This window comes from Anolis carolinensis, chromosome 5 (genome assembly GCF_035594765.1).
Source record: "Anolis carolinensis isolate JA03-04 chromosome 5, rAnoCar3.1.pri, whole genome shotgun sequence".
Lineage (NCBI taxonomy): Eukaryota > Metazoa > Chordata > Lepidosauria > Squamata > Dactyloidae > Anolis > Anolis carolinensis.
Genome location: NC_085845.1, coordinates 194,332,667 through 194,353,416, shown reverse-complemented (window position 1 = coordinate 194,353,416; position 20,750 = coordinate 194,332,667). Strand labels below are relative to the sequence as shown.

General features: G+C 40.1%; 2 protein-coding genes across 8 annotated transcripts in view; one reads left to right on the top strand and one right to left on the bottom strand.

Moving 5' to 3' along the window:
* kras (KRAS proto-oncogene, GTPase) overlaps positions 1–15,614 on the top strand; it is a 52,776-nt gene extending 37,162 nt beyond the window's left edge. For 3 of the 6 annotated variants that reach the window (XM_062983239.1, XM_062983242.1, XM_062983243.1), the window contains exons 5-6: positions 5,584–5,707; positions 11,100–11,215. In XM_062983239.1, coding sequence (XP_062839309.1) covers positions 5,584–5,703 — 120 coding nt within the window. In that variant the 3' untranslated portion in view covers positions 5,704–5,707; positions 11,100–11,215. Of the gene's footprint in view, positions 1–5,583; positions 5,708–8,216; positions 8,218–11,099 lie in introns of all 6 variants that reach the window. The other 3 variants (XM_062983244.1, XM_062983241.1, XM_062983240.1) reach the window with 3 other exon arrangements.
* On the bottom strand, positions 15,500–20,697 carry etfrf1 (electron transfer flavoprotein regulatory factor 1). Of its 2 annotated transcripts, XM_003229818.4 has the most exons (4): positions 20,551–20,697; positions 17,550–17,644; positions 17,192–17,444; positions 15,500–15,848 (listed from the first exon to the last, which is right to left on the bottom strand). In XM_003229818.4, the coding sequence occupies exons 2-3, from the start codon at positions 17,607–17,609 to the stop codon at positions 17,229–17,231; spliced, it is 276 nt and encodes a 91-aa protein (XP_003229866.3). In that variant the 5' UTR covers positions 17,610–17,644; positions 20,551–20,697; the 3' UTR covers positions 15,500–15,848; positions 17,192–17,228. The 2 variants fall into 2 exon arrangements, with proteins under 2 accessions (XP_003229866.3, XP_008122273.2); XM_008124066.2 differs by lacking the exon at positions 15,500–15,848 and having other exon boundaries at positions 17,161–17,444.
* Between the last annotated feature and the right edge of the window lie 53 nt (positions 20,698–20,750).

The window sequence follows — 20,750 nt, the reverse complement described above, 5'->3', positions numbered from 1 at the left end:
GTCTAAAAGAGCCCCCGTGTGGAGAAGATTGTAGATTACAGCAGCAGGAAAAGGGAAACAAGACATGGTAACACAACAATAACAGAATAAACAAACACGTTTAAAGGATTAACGGAACAGACAAACACATTTAGATTATATATATATATATATATATATACACACACACATATTGCTGAGTTTTATATTGCTTATTGCCTAGGCTTGGCCCCATGTAAGCCGCCCCAAGTCCCCTCGGGGAGATGGGGCGAGGTATAAAAATAAAATTATTATTATTATTATTATTATTATTATTATTATTATTATTATTATTATTATACATACACACACATATACATCTATATTCTACTTGCTATTGCTACCATTCTACGTCTAAAAACTTAGTTTTGAGTGATCCGAAGGAATTCAAAAAGAGAGCAGACAGTCAGTTTTGAGCATCTCATTTTATGAAGGACTTTTTACACGTTGGAGCAGGTTGAGAAAAGAGCAACAAGGATAAGGGGTATTTATTTGTTTGCTATAGTCGTACCCGCCCTTTTCACCCTGAAGGTAACTCAGAGTGGCTTACAAACTACGGCAAAAATTCAATGCTGCATCGTACACACAACAATAAACATAGATAAAGATAAAGGTTTCCCCCGGATGTTAAGTCTAGTCGTGTCAGACTTAGAGCAGTGGTTCTCAACCTGGGGTCCCCAGATGTTTTTGGCCTACAACTCCCAGAAATCCCAGCTAGTTTACTAGCTGTTAGGATTTCTGGGAGTTGAAGACCAAAAACATCTGGGGAACCCAGATTGAGAAACACTGGTCTAGAGCTCAACACCATTTCTAAGCTGAAGAGCCTGTGTTGTCCGTAGACGCCTGCTAGGTCATGTGGCCGGCATGACTGCATGGAGCACCATTACCTTCCCACCAGAGCGGTGCCTATTGAGCTACTCACATTTTGCATGTTTCCAAACTGCTAGGTTGGCAGGAGCTGGAGTTAACAATGGGAACTCAATCCGCTCCCTGGATTTGTACCGCTCACCTTTTGATCAGCAAGTTCATCAGCTCAGCAGTTTAACCCAGGGGTCCCCAAACATTTTAAACAGGGGGCCGGTTCACGATCCTTCGGCCCGTTGGAGGGCCGGACTATAGTTGGCCACCGAACAACAACAATAATAATAATAATAAAAAATCAAGCTATCTTGTTTGCTGTGTCATACAATAAAATAACAACAACAACAAAGAGGGTTAGAAGAGACCCTTTGGGCCATTGAGTCCAATCCCCTTCTGCCTTTGTGCACTGAAAGCACAAGCAAAGCACCCCTGACAGATGGCCACCCTGCCTCAATGTTAATAATAATAATAATAATAATAATAATAATAATAATAATAATAATAATAATAATAATAATAAAGAGGGTTGGAAGAGACCCCTTGGGCCATTAAGTCCAATCCCCTTCTGCCTTTGTGCATCAAAAGCACTAGCAAAGCACCCTTGACAGATGGCCACCCAGCCTCAATATTAATAATAATAATGTGATTTTGTGATATGAAATCCAGCATATCTATCTTGTTTGTTGTGTCATATAATAATAATAATAATAATAATAATAATAATAATAATAATGGTTGTAAGAGAAGAAGAGACCCCCTTGGGTCATTTAGTTTAACCCCCTTCTGCCCTTGTGCCATGGGGGCCGGATAAATGACTTCGATGGGCCGCATCCGGCCCCCGGGCCTTAGTTTGGGGACCCCTGGTTTAACCTGTTGCACCCCCAGGGACTCCACAATAAACATACCATATTAACAATAAACATACTATATTAAATTATAAAACAGTTAAAACATATAAACAGTTAAAACATATAAATACAATAAAACAGATTAAAAACATACAAAGTGCTGAGTCATGATTTCCATACTTCTTGGTTTTCCCATAGTTGTTATTCAAACTGCTGGGTTGAGGTTGAATTCCGTATTACCTTACTCCGTGAATGCCTGTGTACAAAGCCAGGTCTTTAACCTTTTCCTGAAGACCAGGAGGGATGGGGCCAGTGTGATGTCACTGGGGAGGGAGTTCCACAGCCAAGGTGCCACCACTGAAAAGGTCCTGTCTCGTTCCCCACTAGTCCCACTCGTGAAGGGGGTAGGACCGAGAGCAGGGTCTCCCCAGCAGATCTTAAAGCTCTAGTTGGCTCATAAAGGGAGATGCATTTGTTATGGAGAACAAAAGCTATGGAGAAATTGGATGTAGTTGGGCATATTCAGCTTGGTGAAGAGAAGAATGAGGGCTGTCATGATTGTTCTCTGTAGCTCCAGAGGGTAGGACTAGGTGTAATGATTTTAAGTTAGAAAAGGGTAGATTTTGATTGAGCATTCAGAAGGAACTTTTTGATGTCAAGAGCAATTTAACATTGCAACCAATTACCTAGAGCAGTGGTTTCCAACCTTTGGCCCTCCAGGTGTTTTGGACTTCAGTTCCCATAATTGCTAACAGCTGGTAAGATGGGTGGGATTTCTGGGAATAGAAGTCCAGAACACTTGGAGGACCAAAGGTTGGGAACCACTGACCTAGAGAGATGGTGGAATCATTTCTTCCAGATGTCTCCAAAAAGAGGTTAGACTCCTACCTTCTGATTATTCACTGTCTGGATTTCCTGCATTTGGCCTTGATGGCCTATGGGGCCCCTTGCAGCGATATGGTTTTATGAAAAAGGCCACCATCTTTGTTCCACAGGTTATTCGTCCTGAGATTTTAGCCATGGGGGGCATCTTGTGGTTCCTTAGACATCACAGCATTAAAAGTAATCAATCAATGGCTATGGTAACCATATCTGATGAGAACTGGAGACTATCATTTAGAGGGGACACAGACTTTCCCTCTTCTACTTTAGTCCAACTTTACCTATTCTAAGTAACAGTCATTCTCTGGAATGAAGAACAAAACAAAATATCAATTGAATTGTGATTTCCGGAGGGGAACATGAGACTCTTCTTTTGTGAAATCTGTGTCCTATCATGTAGGATAAGGACTTCCATATCAGCCTCTTTTTTCACAAGCCTATATTTTTGTTTTTAATGCTGTTTGCCAAGGGTAGGATTTGAAGTAAAAGAGCAGAACTTCAAAAGAAGTGATCAATATCAGTTATTAGTCATATATTGCCTCTGGTATCAGAGATAATACCTTGGAGAACGTGTGTAGGAGGCTGCTGTTGCATTGTAGGGTGCCCACACAGAACTTGTTAGTGCTGATAGATAAATTGGTAATGCAAATTAATCTGGTTCCATTAAAACACTGAGGGGGAGGTTATAACATTAATTCTTGCCTAGCTACATTAATTAGATTATTGAAAACTGTTTACATTGATTAAGAATGGAACAGAGTTCAGAAAAGGCTCAAAATGGTGAGAATCAAAATGATGTGAATCAAAATATAATGCTGGCATTTAGTGTCTAAAATAATGCATTTCAGAATAAATATCATTAAATGATATTTAATGGCTGAAATAACAGATGACATCATAGATTAAGGTTTTTGTAAAAGGAAGGCTAACAAATTATTTTAAAGAAGTTATTCCAGACTTTTCTGGTGGGATACAGTGTTAGTCTCATCAGTAGGCTCTTTGATTGCTTTTATGGATGGAACTAGGACAACCCCCTATCACAGGTGGGATATGAGAACAAAAGATTAAGAATTGTTTTGGCCATTCTGTACTTTGAACGTAAAACTAATGAAGTTGTACCAGACCCATGACTGGTGAGATTGTGGCAGAAGGAATCCAAAAACTGGTGACGTTTTTTTCCAAAACCAAAGTGGGATCATGGAGCCCTCTAGATGTTGAGGCGCTACTCCCAGCATTTCTAACAGTTGGCTATGCCAGCTAGAACTCAAATACTAATTCAATAACTATTTTCAACAAGTTCATCTTTATAGTGGCCAGTTCTTTAAAAGCCTTTCACCCAAACCCTCCTTTTCTTCTTTTTCTTCTTGTGGTGAAGGCCTTCTCTCCAATAGTTCTTCGGCTTTTGGTGGCAGTGATGCTGGTGACGGGCTCCCTCTCTCTCTCGTTGCTGAAACAAAATCACAGCTTCTGTTCTTGGTGATTGGGATGGATTCAGCAGATTGCCAGAAAGGGATGTTCTTGTGGGATCCCCATTAAGATAAGGGGTCCTCTTGTGATGGAGTCTCCCTTCCTCCTGCTTTGTTTTCAGTGGAGGCTCTGGAAGGAGATATTTCCATGTATTATGTTAACATTGATCAAATTCATTCAAAGAGAATTTCTACCAAGGCAAGAGATTGGAAAAGCTTCTGGCATTATATTTCTTAAATGGGTACTTGAATGTTTTTAGTTCAGTGATTTACAAATGTTTCGTTGAGGTGTCTGAGGTTCGTCAGTACAAGACATTTTCTCAGGTAGTACTAACCTCTTCCCTCTCCCCAAAAATTAGCCAGAAGGGAGAGCAGGGTCTTTTGTAGACCACGTTCTGTCTTCATATAGACCCAAGACTCATTGCTAGGTCCAACTATAATCAGTGGGATTTATATAAGAATTGTCTTACCATTTAGCTCTCGAATCATTGGGCTTAAATTATTTGGGACTAGCAGTTTGGCTTTGGTCCTGGTGTTACAGTAAAGGATCTCAGTAAGCCTGGTCAGGCTACTTTGCTAACCAATTTGTGTTTATTCTTGGACTGCATTTTCCACCATGATATGGTCCAGTTGTGTTGGACTGGAGCAGCCAAAATTTCCTGATATCCATAGTCCAGCACATTGAGAAGGCAGTATTGTTACAGAATCTCTGGTTCATTCAAATGTTTTCATGATATAAAGGAATCCCTTAAGTGGGAGGCTTTTTCCCTACTTTCATATCAAGTTCATGAGCAGGCTTCTTGCCTTGAGTTTGGGATGCTAGCATACTCTGAAACAATGGTTCCCAAATTTGGTCCTTCAAATGATTTTTGACCTCAGCTCGTAGAATTCCTTCTAGGAGTTGGAGTCCCAAAACACCTAGAAGATCAAAGTCTGGGAATCACTGTTCTAAAAGATTTGCAAATGAATAAAAATGTATATTGAATATAAATTAATATATTTATATAAAAATGGAGGCCAGCAGTTCTGAAGCACTGCACCTCTCCAGCATTCTGGACTTCAACTCCAAGAATCCCTAACCATTAACTAGGTTGGGATTTTAGGAGTTAAAATTAAGAACATCCAAAAGATCAAGTTTAGAAATTTGCCTGATTTGAAATAGTGCCTCCCAAATATCTAATGGACTGTAGGTCCCACCTAGGCTGACCAGCATGGCCCTTGAGAGTTGTAGTTGAAGGCACCAAGTTGGGGGAACATGGTTCAGATCCTTACAAAGTTGGCATTGGTTCAAGTGGCTGTATACTTAAAGCAAGGATAAAAATCATAGCCCACTGGGCAATGATTCCCACATCTAGTCTAAAATGTGATAGACAAGGTATGCCTTCCTTTTGCGCTTCTCTCAACATTGCCATTGCTAAATTCAGATTTCTCCTGAGTCTTTGCGGGCTCCATCTTCAGTCCCTGGTTAATGAAAGCCAACATTAAAGGAGTTATGTTTTACAATGCAGAGAGTGGAGGATGCTTTTTATACATTGGTGCGAGAGATCCGTCAATACAGATTGAGAAAAATCAACACAGAAGAAAAGACTCCTGGGTGCGTGAAAATTAAAAAATGCCTTTTAATGTGAGAGGGTAAGTTTGGTTTTCTTTAAAGCAAAAGATATTTGACAGGGGGAAAAAACCTGATCAACAATACAAATCAATTTTAAACTTGCAACTTCTCTACAGTGATTCCAGTAATTTGAAAATGATTGTAAGTACCAGTCCTTCTGTTCTGTTGGAATTCTGCTATGAAAATATAAGAGGTTTTCTCTGCAGCAGAGAACAGTGTAAGTTAATTCAGGTTCTTAACTCTCTTTCTCTGTCCATTTCTCCTAAGTTTGAAAACTTAGAAAGAATATGTAACGTCTGTATGGTCAACTCTCTATATCAGTGGTTCCCAACTTGTGGTCCATGGACCACCAGTGATTCCCCAAGAACTAAAATATGGTCCATGGCCTCACCGTTACTACATCGTTGCAATGAGAGCAACTGGTCTTGCAAAACCCTCGTATGGTGCCGAGTCAAAGGGGATGTCAGGAGGGGAGAGGCTGACGCCCCACGAAAGGCACGACAACAAGCCTCCTGACTGCGGCTTCTCCTCCTCCTCCCTCTCCCTGAATGGAGCTGTTTGGTGTGGCGCCTAGAAGCAGGGGTGCCTTGGTGTCTTTTAGGCCTGTTCCTGGGGTTATTTGGGGTGCTGATTCAGAAAATTGCATTGGAAAGACTACATCAGCTCTAGATTGTTATATATGGTTTTCTGTGGGCGATTATGTGGCAACTACTGGATGGCATATGTTCTGTATCTGAAACTTGAGCTGATGTGGTCTATCCAGTGCAGTTTTCTGAATTAGCACTCCAAATAACCAAACCGAATCTAAGGTTGACCAAAAACTGATTCGTAACCCTTTTGTATTAAATGTTGGAGAGTGGACCTTGGTCAAAGTAGTCCCTGGTCAAAAAAAGGTTGGGAACCACTGCTCTATATCCACAGATTCTGTATCCTCAGTTTCAACCATCCACAACTTGAAAAAATATGTTTTTAAAATAGGGAAAGCAAAGGCTGATTTTGTCATTTTATGTAAGAGACACCATCTATGGATTTTGGGTTTTAGTATAGCTAGATTCCTGACTGACTCAAAACTAAGAAAATTAACAAGATTGATTTCAACCGGGAGAAATGGAAGGTACTAAAATTGGTGAGAAAAAAATTAAATATGCGAATATAGGACACCTGACATGATGATGATATACTGGAAAGGGATCTAGGAATTTTAGTAGACCATAGGTTGAACATAAGTCAACAGTGTACTTGCTTTAATTATGCCATATCTACAGTTACCTATACCTTACATGGTTTAGGTTCCAGTTATTCCTGTGATTATGTCTGTTGTATTTCTCCATTTCAAGCAACCCCTCCACTGAGATGTTCTGGGTGAATAAATAAACAAATTTAGAAGCATTTGTTAATAAATAACTGCACGGTTAGACTTTATGTTTCTGACATGGCAGTTATAAAAAGATTTACATCACTTCTTTCCAACACCCCGTATTTCATAGATGATTTGTGAGCAGACTTCCAATGTTATACTTTAGGCAGAACATCATCTTTGTTGGATCGACATTGGCTCTTTTTTTAGTCAGATATTGATGGTCCTTAGTGAAAAGAATATACAGGAATGGGACTTCTGTTTGGATGCAGAGTTGTGGTGCCATGGTTCAGTTGTGCTGGGATTTGGGTGGAGGAGGCTTTGGCGTTTACCCTTCACATGACTGCATGCAGCAAAGGAGTAAGTTGAGCTATGAACAGTTTCACACAGTTGCCGTGTTTGGTGAAGTGTACACAATAATTTTGTTAATGAGGCACAACCCCATATTGTCTCATTGTGGGGGTTCTTAACAGGATTGGGCTTGTTTAGTATTTGGATGAGAGACCACTAAGGAATATTAGAGATCTATATGGTGAAAAAGATCTTGTTCGGAGCCTTGGAGAATGACTGCAGACAAAGCTGCTTGGACCAATGGTCTGACTCAGAATAATGAACCTTCTTTATGTTAGTAGTTTAAAAATACGGGTCTAAATCTGTTTGGATCTAAATCTAACATTCTGATTTCATTGATATAATCTCACCCACCATCTGCATATATTGTGTTTACATCTTAATCTCCAGAGTTGTTTTTATGGCTTCGAAGACCCTCCTGAGATATTATCTAGAAGAGTTGGAAGCTGTTTTGCCACATGCCCGCCAACTTTGAGAAGGAGGTTCCTAAATAGTCCCATAATCCATTTTTTTCAGATACCTTTTTAAGTATCCCTTTTTTCCCTCTTACTTTCCCTCTTTTTCCATGGCTTGCTTCAATTGCTACAAACAGTTATAGGACATAACCGCACCATAACCTTATTTAAAATTATATCACATCCCTTTGGCAAATGTGAATCTCCATGAACATATGGAGACCACCTTTTGAAAACCACTAGTCAAGAAAAGCATGACCTTGTTAGAAGTCAACTCTTTGAACAAGTGATATTCACAAGCATTAATGTAATGACACAAAGTAACTCAATTGTTAAACTAAAGAACCATGTCTTTAAACTGCCAAGGGTAAAGCCATGCCACTACAAAAATATATTTGGTTAGCAGAGGATAGTCATTTCTTTGAAGTTGAAATGGTAATTTGCCCAAAACATATACACTCCCTTTAAAAACCTTTTAGTTTAAAATATGCACTCAGAGATAAAAAGAAGGTCTTCTTTAGAAAAATAGCATATCTTGTTAACTCACAAACATCTTGTATTAATTCACCATATAGGCACATTTCTTATTAAAGTTCAGTTATAGATAGGATGTAGCTCTCTGTGTTATGAACACAGGATAATCATTCTTAATCAATAGTCCATAGTCTTTTGACTATGTGTACTCACTGAAGTCCAAAATCATACCTCTCTATTAAAGTCCAAACAGCAACCTGCTTTCATTGAAGCCAAACACATACACCCACCTCCAATAAAGTGTTCAGTAGACACTGAATACAAAATGGAGTTTTGAGTCTGAACATGCTCAGTACAATCGCATGTCTATTATTTATTTATTTATTTATTTATTTACATCACTTTTACCCCTCCTTTCTCCCCGAGGGGACTCAAAGCGGCTTACAATAAATAGGCAAAAAATCAATGCCTAAAAACAATGTAAAAACAACAATTCATATAAAACAATCTACAAAACAACAATTCATATAAAACAGATACCATTACAAAATAAAATCACATTATATAAAATTTTAAGCATAACAACTATATACATTAACAAATAAATAGTGAAAGTCTTGGGAGGTTGCTATCTCCAACAACAGTGTGCGTAAGGTGTTTACTCAGCAGGTGGAAAAAGCAGGATCTTAACATTCTTCTCCATAGTAGCTCGATCCTATTTTGCAGACAGATCTCGCCATCCATGTTCTGGAAATTGGGAATGCAATTAGATCTTGGGATATTTGGATAACTAGAGCAATATCTATATGAAGGCAGAGATAATTTAGCTTCATACATCCCTTGAGATTATAAGATCAGATAGCAAAGAGGCTAATGTAGAGTCATTGAAGGTCATGGCAAATCAATACATGTGTATAAAGATGATTGAATGTTGTCAGCCAGAGGATAAATTAAAAAGACCATTTGATGATGAATGGTTGGAGAGTTTGGTATTGCTTTGAACAAGGAACAATGGCAAAATGTTCTTCATCCCTTAAATTTGAGTAATATGGTATATGAACAATGGGATATTAGGATGAGTGGACATGGAAAATGTTAGAAACATTAGATTTGTAGGAGAGGTTTTTTTGGGGTGGGGGGCAGGAGTAATGGGATGGCCTCACTTGCACAGAACATTTGCTCTCTTAGAAGATCAAATAAGAACAAACGGGTTTTTATATTTGTTGGTATGGGAGAATCTGATTTGTTTTAGGTTTCCCTTCCCTTTGCTTGATTGTTCCATCAGTGCTAAGTATGCTCTTTCTTACAGTCATTTGCCTTGCCTGCTCTTTACTTGTGAGGCATTCTGATTTAAGATGAATAGAAAGGTCTGGCATGATGGTTCAAATGTAGATGATTCATTCTATATGGACAATGGTTGAATTATTGAAAGCAATCACTGTTCTTTTGGGGGAATTCCCACCCTTTGCAGATTTACCTTCTTTTTGTCCAGTTGAAAATCAGATAAAATGTAGATTTGTTGTGCTCTTCTCAGCCAGCTCCTAATTCTGTATGTGTTTGACTATTACCTTAAAGTCTTTAAAAATGGTTTTGTAGAAATCTCAGGCTGTTAAGCCTGTTTATTCAGGATGTTTTTGTCCATCTGATAAGTGTGTGTGTTCGTAGTATGACTGTCTCACTCTCTTGGCCCAAATAATCCACAGTGGTAATTCCCATCATGTATGGCATAGTACTATCACTTAATAGATACATGCACAGAGGTAAAACAGCAGCTTCGGAAATATTACTTCAGCAGAGGGACCTGGCACCAGGTTGAAGAAGGAGAAACCAGTGTCAAGTACATGGAAGAGTTGTTAAATCTCTCACCTCAATAAACAATATTTGGGAGGGAAGTCTTGAAGACTTGCTGCACACATTTTGCCCCAACTATTTTATCTTTCATATATGAAACGTTCTCATGAATGATTTCAATATCTAATTTTGAGTCACATTAATTTTTTTTTGAGAACCACCAAAAATTGGGTTCCTGTGGGTTTGCCAGGCTGTATAGCCATGTTCCAGAAGCATTCTCTCCTGACATTTCACCCACATCTATGGCAAGCATCCTTAGAGGTTGTGAGGTGTGTCGGAGACTAGGCAAGTGGGATTTATATACCTGTGGAAGGTCCAGAGGGGTAGAAAGAAATCTTGTCTGTTTGAAGCAGGTGTGAATGTTGCAAATGGCCAGCTCAATTAACATTTAATGGCCTTGCAGATTTGCAACATCCACACTTGCCTCAAACAGGCAAGAGTTCTTTCTCCCACTTTGGATCTTCCACAAAAAAACACTTGCCTAGTTTCCATCAGACCTCACCTCTGAGGATTCCTGCCATAGATGTGGGTGAAACGTCAGGAGAGAATGCTTCTGGAACATGGCCATATAGCCCGGAAAACTCACAACAACCCACAACAGTGGAAACCATTTCACTTAAATGCCAGTAATCCTTGAGTGTTGGACCATGAGAGCCTTCGACAATACACCAAAAATTGGTTCCTGTTGCGTCTTAAAGTTTGGAGAGCAGTTTACTATGGAAATCATCAGAGAAAAGTAGGACAGTTGCGTGAGCATCAAAGTTTTCTTTGCAAATTATTTTCAGACTAAATTTTCCACCTTGGTAATTTCTTTAGAAAGACATTACATGAAAAGTGTAGAAGCGATAAACAGGAGGAAAAAGAAACTCTGTTCAAGGAAACTATTTCATGTAAAGGTATTAAAAGTGCCGTATTTCTTCACAGGGTGTCGACGATGCCTTCTACACATTAGTTCGGGAAATCCGAAAGCACAAAGAGAAGATGAGCAAAGATGGCAAAAAGAAGAAAAAGAAGTCAAAGACAAAGTGTATAATTCTGTAAATGCAATTTATCCTTTACCCTTAAGGGTATGCATTGGTAAACATGATTCATTTTTGTACCATTACACTAAATTATTTGCACCCACCTTTTTAGCATTACGTTAAAACTTCCTTTCTCCTTGCTGAACCTGCCAGCCTTTTTTGCCCTCTGGATGCTTGCTTAGAAACAACAGTGGAAACCATTTCCCTTAAATGCCAGTAATCCTTGAGTGTTGGTCCTTGAAACTAGCAATGCCTGTGAAAAACATAGTAACGTATCTAAAATATATTCTTTTTTTCCCCTTGAAGGATATTCTGGTGCATGCAAAACTTGCTAATGTCTTATCCTCCGTTTCTGGGTCTCTTTTTTGCAGGACCAGCCCACCTGCTTTAATATGCTGTTTAGGTAGGGTTCTCCTCCTAAAGTCAGGTAGAGAGAAATAATTATTCTTCAACTGTATCAGCAGATAAGATTGCTTCGCCTCTTTTTAAAATAGCTCCATGCCTAAGTAAGGAACAGATAGGATGAATGGTGATTTTCAATCTGATTCTTTTAATCAGTGCAAAGGGAAATCCATCCCATGTTCAAGGTATGCTTGAATTATAATTCAGGTGGAACAGGAAGATATCCCACTGAATTTGGATAGTTCTGGGTCCTGTTTAGGGTAACATCCCATTTAGGGTCATCCCATCAGTTCAGTGGCATTTGCAAATGTTGAATCACCATTCACCCATGATCTGTGGGTTGATTCAAGTTGTAACTTATCAATAGGTTCAGACTGCCGTTAAATGTAGTATGTAGATATGTAAAGATTAGTCCAGTGGTTCTCAACCTGTGGGTCTCCAGGTGTTTTGGCCTACAACTCCCAGAAATCCCAGCCAGTTTACCAGCTGTTAGGATTTCTGGGAGCTGGAAGGCCAAAACATCTGGGGACCCACAGATTGAGAACTACTGCATTAGTATCTTCTCGGGGCATCCTAAGACTGAGCATGAGGAGAGATAGTGGTTGAAGGAAGGCCCGTTTTCAGAGAGCCAGATAGCAACAGAATGGGCCAAGATGGTCGATTATAAACATAGGTGAGAACCTTTCGACGATGATGGTAGACTTTTCCTCTTTGGACTTCAATTCCTAAGAATCCTCCCACTAGCATATCTCTGGTCACGAGAGTTTTAGTCCAACAGATACAAAATGCAAACATCACAAGCTACCACGTTGCCTACAACTGACACCAAACCTTTGTATAACATTAGCATCACCAGCTCAGTTTCTGCTTACTGTGTTCATGATATAATGTCTTGGTTGCAGACATCCTTTTTAAAAAAGTTAAGTTCTGTAATATGGATGACAAAGCCTTTTTAGCCTTCATAGAATCATAGATAATTTCCATTTGTAGATAACTTTTCTTGTAGCAATTGCCTGAATGTAAATACATATATATTGTAGAATTCTCACAAAGATGTTTTTCCCACTGCCGTTGGTCACGGCTATTTTTTCTATTAAAAATGAAAAAGTTTTTTAAAAAACAAGAGTAGAATTTGTAATTGGGTTGGTGTCCTGCAATTAACTTCTTACCACTACACAAAAAACGACTGACTGTTTCTAAAGGGGGTTTGGCATTAAGGATCATCTAGTTAGGAAGAAGTCTTTTCTATAGAAACAAATACAAGAAGGTCTGTTTGTTTCAATATAAGAGAAGCCTAGTGAATTCTGGCATTTGGCTTCTCTTCATGTAGTCTTAATACAAAATGAGCCCAGTATCTTTGGGGAATATTTTCCTGATACTGTGGATCATAGCGAACCCTATTGAAATGAATGGCTTCCATTGGATTTAGCACATTCTTGCAGATGTATCCTCTTTGAATGTTTGCTAGGTACTCCATTGTGTCTGTGGCATCCTTCAATGGAAGTCCAATGAAAGCATACCATAGAATTGCCCGGAGAATCTTAAAAAATCTTAGAGGAGGCATATTGTATCAGTTGTAGGTAGCTGAAACCAGGGGTATTAAAGCTGTACCCTATTTCACAAAGGTTTATTTCTGTACAATGGAATACTCCTAGCCTGTTTTCTTATATAAAGAGCACAGCTCTGCCACTTAATATATTTTAATGTCCATTTTATCCCAAGAAGAGAGGCCTTTAATAGCTTAATGATGCTTGTGGGGAAAGAGAATACCTTATGTGTATGCTTGTACATTCCAGGAAGAGATTTTTCACCCTTGCAGACATTCAGCCGCTTAGTACAGGCTCTTTCTGAACTGTGAAAAGTTGCTAGGGATGTGGAGGGGAAACTTGTTGATATTATCACACTAGCATTTGCACCATGTTTGGGGAGAGAAGATGCATAAAATAGACTGGTTCTAAGCAACCCATTTCTCCTCTAACTCCTTCTGTTCTACAGACGTTGTATCAAAACCCATCAGAAAATCTAGAATTCCTAGTCTTCCAGGCAGTGATCATCTGTGTGGCATGGAGGATTTAGGAATTTGTAGCTCCAAAAGTAAATTTCCCTTGTTTACTTATGGAATGCACATTTATTTTGGGAGAGTGGAGGCCAACAGACCATGTAACTTTGATACACCTCGCAAAGAAAACTGTAAAGGTTTGCTGTGCATGCAAATCACCATTCTTCCTAGTACTGAAAATTGTTATTTCTGTAATTATTAGGAGGGATACATTTTGGCTGAGGCATTAATCTCACCCATTTTTAATGTGCTGTGGTTACCATGACCAATACACCTCACTTTTATGTGGTGAGCATTTCTTTTAAAGGCGGACCTTCTTTGTGTGTTACATCCCAGACCTATTGCAAAATCTTTCAAAATGTGGCGTATCAGGATATTGCACAATAGGATGCACAATTGTACAATTGTTAAAATGTGTACAAGAATGGGCCTTCCCTCTGGTCTCACATAACCTTTCCAGCTGTCATAAGGACATCAAGCACGCTGGAGATCTGATCAATGTATGAGACTGTGTCAATAATACCAGGAATTCTAGTACCGCTATAGGAGAAAGCTGTCCTCCTTATTGGTGCAAACAAAAGAACAGCCTGCTCTTTCTTAGGTTTGATATCGTCTTGGAATATTAATGCTCCAGTGATCTCTTCCAGCTCTGTGAGTCCTAGATACATTACTTATATCCCATTATATTATGGAATGTTATCATTTTCACCAGCCTAGTTTAAACTTTGAAGCAGTGGTTCCCAACCTTTGGGCCTCCAGGTGTTTTAGACTTCAGCTCCCACACTTCCTAAAAGCTGGTAAGCTGGCTGGGATTTCTGGAAGTTGAAGTCCAAAACACCTGGAGGCCCAAAGGTTAGGAACCATTGCTTTAAAGGAACTATCCAAAATACTCCATCCATTTGGAAGCATTAAAATGAGTTCAGGCTAAAATTCTCTTCAGTTACATGGAAATTGTCACCTGGCTGATGCTACTTAACTCAGATCTTTGATCCAAGGCAGAATATGTAAACACTCCAATTAAACACAGATCCCACCATTTTCCATGTAGCTTTGGGAATGTCTTAAGAAGATCTTCTAATTTCATACTTTTTTTAAAAAAAAAGTTGAAAATACACTGTGCATTGTAAGGGCCCTTGAGTCGGATCATGATCCAAAATATAAAAGAAGCTCTGAACATTTGAAGGCACACAACAATAACAAACATTGTAATAAATTGCAAAGATTGGTTGGTCAGTCTCGTCTCCTGTTTCACATTTGGAGCGGTATTATAGAGAAACACCTATCACCACTAAAAGATGTTTTTAATCATGAGGTATTCGTTGAGTAGGATTTGTGTGAAGAGCATGTGCATAGAACCTACTACGAAAGGATAAATTCACAAAGCACAGAGGTGAAATGTTTTCCCCTTTACTTCGCCTTGTAGAAATCTCTACCAAAATGTGCCGTCTCAGTGTTGGATGGATAGACTGCACCTTTATGCTGTCCTTTCTTTTCTTAAATCTGCTTCATGGTTTAATTCCACTGTTGTCCTTACGTTAAAGTAACCTTTTTACACATACCCCTGCCCCCCTTTTGAGTGCCAAATCTCTTACTAAGACTATTTCTTAAAATGCATTGTGTTTACCTAGAATGTATTTTAACTATTTTTGTATAATATAAACTAAACATACATGTTTTGTACATTGTGTTATTTGTTCGTTATTTTTTAAGGCAAAACAAATGCAAATGTGATCCAGGTGACTCTCAATAATTTTTGTTTGCCCTCGTTTTATTTCGGTCGTGTTCCCACAGAATGTTGGGTCACAGACATTAACACCCGGCGAATGAGCACTGTTCCTTGAAACCTTTACAAACGTTTTATTAGCAGCATGTGCTGTCAAGTGATAAGAACACTGTACGTCACAAACAGTACGACTCCTGTTGTAATTAATAATGATAATAAAAACATTCTGTGTTTCTGCTGTTTGCTGTTTTCCTCAAAAGGCAGAATTGGTTTCTTGCATTTTAGGCTCCTTGCCAGTTATCGTTGTTACTTTGGTTCTTTGAAAAGCTGAAGTGCAGACCACAACTTCCCAGCAGTCAGTTCTGGTATCTTTACTAATGTGCCACATAACTGCAGTTTGCACTTCGTTAAATGTCAGTCATCTTTTCACAAACCCTTCCAAGTAAATCTGGGAGAAGCTCTGGGCACTGAAGGAGGAAAGGAACAGTAACCATCTCAGTTTCCCCAAAAGTTATACACGGATGTAAACAAAGCTAATTTTTTCAGTCCCACCATATTTCTTCCCACTGCAAAAGGAAGAGCTTGAGGTACAAGTTTCTCAGTACGCTTCAAAGACCTGTATTTGAACACTTTAAGGGCAAGTTGGCAATGAAAGAAAGAGAAAAGCATTGCAACAGCATATTGTAGGAAGTCAGTAGCACTGAGCCTCTTCGTTCTAGAGACATTCCTCCATCATGTAGAAGTTAGTAACATTGGTTGTGCAGCACATCAAGCTAGTGGTTCTCAGGTACCATCATGTGGCATCTACTCCCATGTCTGCTTAATGTAGTGGTTCTCAACCTGTGGATCCTGATGTTTTGTCCTTCAACTCCCAGAACAGCTGGTAAACTGGCTGGGATTTCTGGGAGTTGAAGCCAAAACACCTGGGGACCCATAGGTTGAGAACCACTGGCTAAATGTGTAGAATGTGGCTAGCTAGAGAAGGCTCCCCTCTTATAAGAACTTTGGGTAGCTCAATGACGTTGAGTGGCAGGTCCTGGACAAACATCTTAAAGGCCGCCTTCATATCACCCATAATGCAGATATGGAGACAACCTGACTCTCCAGATTTTACTGAACTGCAGTTCTTAACAGTTAACAGTTATGGCTGAGGAGAGTTGCAGTCCAATATCATCTAGGACAGTGGTTCCCAACCTTTGGGCCTCCAGGTGTTTTGGACTTCAGCTCCCACAATTCCCAACAGCTGGTAAACTGGTAAGTCCAAAACACCTGGAGGCCCAAAGGTTGGGAACCACTGATCTAGCAAGACACCATTGTCCTCCCAATGATACATAGACTGAATTTGACACCATAAGAAAATGTTGAAGGCTATTTAAACAGGCAGCTTCTAAAAGGCAGAAGAGTATCTGTTACAACAACCTCTTGAGCTTTTATGCCAAAATAGAAACACCTGGACCTTCCCAGTGTTTTAATTACAACTCCAATAGTCCCTTCTCTCTTTCTGTGCTGGGTGAATCTGATAGAGAGCAAAGATAGAAAGCTCCTCCAGTCTTGCTTTACATTCAGTTTTCCACCGAACATCAGTTGGTAGATCTCATGTTTTCCTAGTGCTGGGATATGCAACTTCAAGTCTTCAAGATGGACTATAGCTCCCATCCTCCCTACACAGAATAGCCAGTGGTGAAAGACGGTGGGAAATGTAACACGGAAGTTCCCAAAACTTTGAAATACCTATGGAAAAAATCTGAGCAACTGCTGACCATCAACAACCACAAGAAGAAATAGGACAAAAGTTTTATTATGACCAAACCTATCCATATGCAACCAAATCTGGCTGTGTTGTAGGTTCACTTGTTATCGTCCTCATAGTAGCGTTGTTTCAGAGCCCGGTATTTTCGAAGGAAATATAACGCCTCCAGCTCTTTCATTACAAACTCTCCTCGCGCAACGAGCTGCTTGATTTCCTCGGGATCCGTCACCCCTTTGTTTTTCAAGAAAGCCTTCTTCAGCCTGGTTCGAAAGTAGTCCGCTCCTTTAGGATACTCCTTACCAAGATACAACAGCTTCAACAAACAAAACACACATACAAAATAACGGAATATGTCACATGTCCCATAGTAAACAGCAAAGAGCTTTTGCATGGGTCCAGTTCATCCTCACAAACTTACATTTTTGTAAAGATTCAACACTTCATATCTTAAAGGGTTGGTCATGTTTGGAGTTTCCATACAGGCCCGCTTTGTTCATATGCACTGGCATTTACCTAAAGGACAATCATTTCAGCATTAGCTGCATAATAAGACCTGATATACAACAATTTCCTATGATTATTTAATGATTGGCAATCATTTGCCATAGCTGCTTGGCTTCTGCCTCCTTTCTGATCATATAATCATTTTTCAGGATTAGACATGAAGCACAGCAATGATTTGCAGAACACAAGTTGGGATTCTACCCTGAGTAAAGCTACTACAGGTTGAGCATCCCTCATCCAGAACACCAAACACTCCAAAATTGTCCAAATGGGTGGCACCTTTGCTTTTAGCAATGTTCAATGTACACAAGTGTTAGCTATCCATCTTCCTATCCATCTCTTAAGGGTTGGACTTGATGGCCTTTGGGGTCTCTTCCAACTATAAGATTCTGTCTATTCATCTATTGCTATCTACCGGAGCTGCGGTGGCCAATGGGTTAAACACTTTTGCCAACTGGGCTGCTGAATTGAAGGTTGGGTTGCTGACCTGATGGTTGCCGGTTTGAATCCGCAAGATTGGGTGAGCTCCTATCTGTCAGATCTAGCTTGTAGGTTCATAAGAGAAACCTCCCAGCAGGATGGTAACACATCCATATGTCCCCTGGGCAACGTCTCTGTAGACTGCCAATTCTCTCACACCAGAATCAACTTGCAGTATGTTCTCAAGTTGCTTCTGACATGATTTTAAAAAATACTAAAAATTTAAATTAGTGCATAAAATTATCTTTAGGTAATAAGGTGTATATGAAATACAAATGAATTTCATGTTTAGAGTTGGGTCCCATCTCCAAGATATCTCACTATGTGTGTACAGGTATTCCAAAATTATCCAAAATACAGTATGAATCTGAGTATAAACCAGGCATGGGCAAACTTGGGCCCTCCAGGTGTTTTGGACTTCAACTCCCACAATTCCTAACAGCCGGTAGGCTGTTAGGAATTGTGGGAGTTGAAGTCCAAAACACCTGGAGGGCCCAAGTTTGCCCATGCCTGGTAGATACCAAAGCTATGAATTCAGGGCCTAACAAAAACACGAGGCAGGCTCAACTTTGCACAAAATATCCTTTTGAGATGCAAGCAAGGCTTTAAATAGACCTCGCAATCTTGTCTCTGACACCTTTAGAGCCGAGAGAAGGAAAAGAGGGCATCAGCAGCACTCAGCAGACGGACGCCTTCGGAGGTCACTTTGCTGCCTATTAACTGCTCAGTGGTGAAGATAGCTAGCATCTGCTCTTTGCAAAGGTGGGAGCAAGCCATGTGCACAACAGTCTTGATACTAGAGCATTTGGCACATGGTAAAAATGGCTTCAAAAAAGCCAAAAATAGGAGTGATTTAAGTATGGAATTGTGACTACGGAGCCCAGGGTTCGAATCCCTGCTCAGCCAGGAAACCTATTGGGTGTCTTTGAGAAAGTCACACTTTCTCAGCCTCAGAGGAAGGCAATTGGCAAACCTCTTCTGGACAACTGTTCACACCTTATGAGTTGCCAAAGGTCAAAAATGACACAACAAATGGTCTCTTGACTGTGATCCAACTGCTAGTGCTTGTTCTTCCAACTTTTGGCTCTATACATGTGTACATCTATACCAGGGGTCCTCAAACTTTTTAAGTGGAGGGCCGGTTCACAGTCCCCCAGACAGTTGTGGGGCCAGACTATGATGAAATAGTCCAAAATTAGGATTGTTGTTGTTGTGTGCCTTCAAGTCATTTCAGACTTAGTTCAACCCTAAGTCTAAAGTTTAGGACAGAGGCCAGGTCAATGACCTTGGAGGGCCTTAGTTTGGGGACCCCTGATCTAGACTATTTCATAAGACCATAGGTAAGTAAAGAGATCTCCAAAAACCATCTAGATGGTCTCATAAGACCATAGGTAAGGAAAGGGACCCTCAAAGGCCATCTAGATGATCTCATAAGGCGACCAGAAGACCACAGATAAGGAAAGGGACCCTCAAAGGCCATCTAGATGACCTCATAAGGCCACCAGAAGACCATAGATAAGGAAAGGGACCCTCAAAGACCATCTAGATGGTTTCATAAGACCATAGGTAAGGAAAGGGGCCCCCAAAGGCCATCAAGACAATCTCATAAAACCATAGGTAAGGCCATCTAGATGGTCTCACAGGACCATAGATAAGGAAAGTGACCTCGAAAAGCCATCTAGATGGTCTCATAAGGCTGTAGCTAAGCAAAGAGACCTCCAAAGACCAGGTAGACTTAGGTCAACCCTAAGTCTAAAGTTTCGGATAGGGGCCATGTAAATGACCTTATAGGGTCGCATCCGGCCCACTGGCCTTAGTTTGGGGACTCCTGATCTACACTGTAGAACTAACACAGTTTGATAGCACTTGAAATGCTCTGGCTCCATGCTATGGCTTTGGTAGCTTGACAACGCATTTAGCCTTCTCTGCCAAAGAGAGATGGTGTCTCACCAAACTACAAACTTCAAGGTGGCATAGCATTGGGCACTTACAGTTAAAGCAGTATCAAACTGAATTAATTATACAGTGTAGATGTACCTATCACTTTAAGTGCCCCTGGCTCAAGGCTATGGAATTCTGAGATTTGTAGTTTGGCGAAGCCCTAACACTCTTTGGCAAGAGTAATCCCAGGGCACTTAAAGTGACAGGTGCATCTACACTGCAGGGTTAACACACTTTGATACCGCTCTAACTGTCATTGCTGTATTAATTTTACAGTGTTGTACATGCATCCTTAAAATACAGGAAAAGCAGCTGGGAAGGAAGAAGGAAAAACAAGGGAACTTTGCAAAGTTTAGTAGGCACTAACTAAAACCTATTATCATATCTATCACCAACTCTCCCCAAAACATTTGGGAAGGAGGACAAAAACTGTACGGAAATCTGTGGGATCCTGGGTTTAGGATGGTCACAAGGACCCCGAATTTCCAACTCACCAAAAATCAGTTCTGTACTTTGAGCTCCCATAGCTTCCTGCTCTTGCCAGCTGTTTGGGAGGAGAATGAGCATTGCGCCTGCGCAAAAGGGCGCTGGGACGCTTCTTGCCCTTAGTGCGCCTGCGCAAGATTCGAGAACGGTAGAGATAGGCATCTTTGGCTTAGTGAAGAGCTACTTCCTGACTGTTATTGCTGCATGT

Excerpts from the sequence above, each read along its gene's own strand:
- etfrf1 (XM_003229818.4), bottom strand. The coding sequence starts at position 17,609 with ATGGAAACTCCAAACATGACCAACCCTTTAAGATATGAAGTGTTGAAT. Across the intron at positions 17,445-17,549 it reads TGTTGAATCTTTACAAAAAT|CTGTTGTATCTTGGTAAGGA; the intron begins GTAAGTTTGTGA and ends TGTTTGTTGAAG.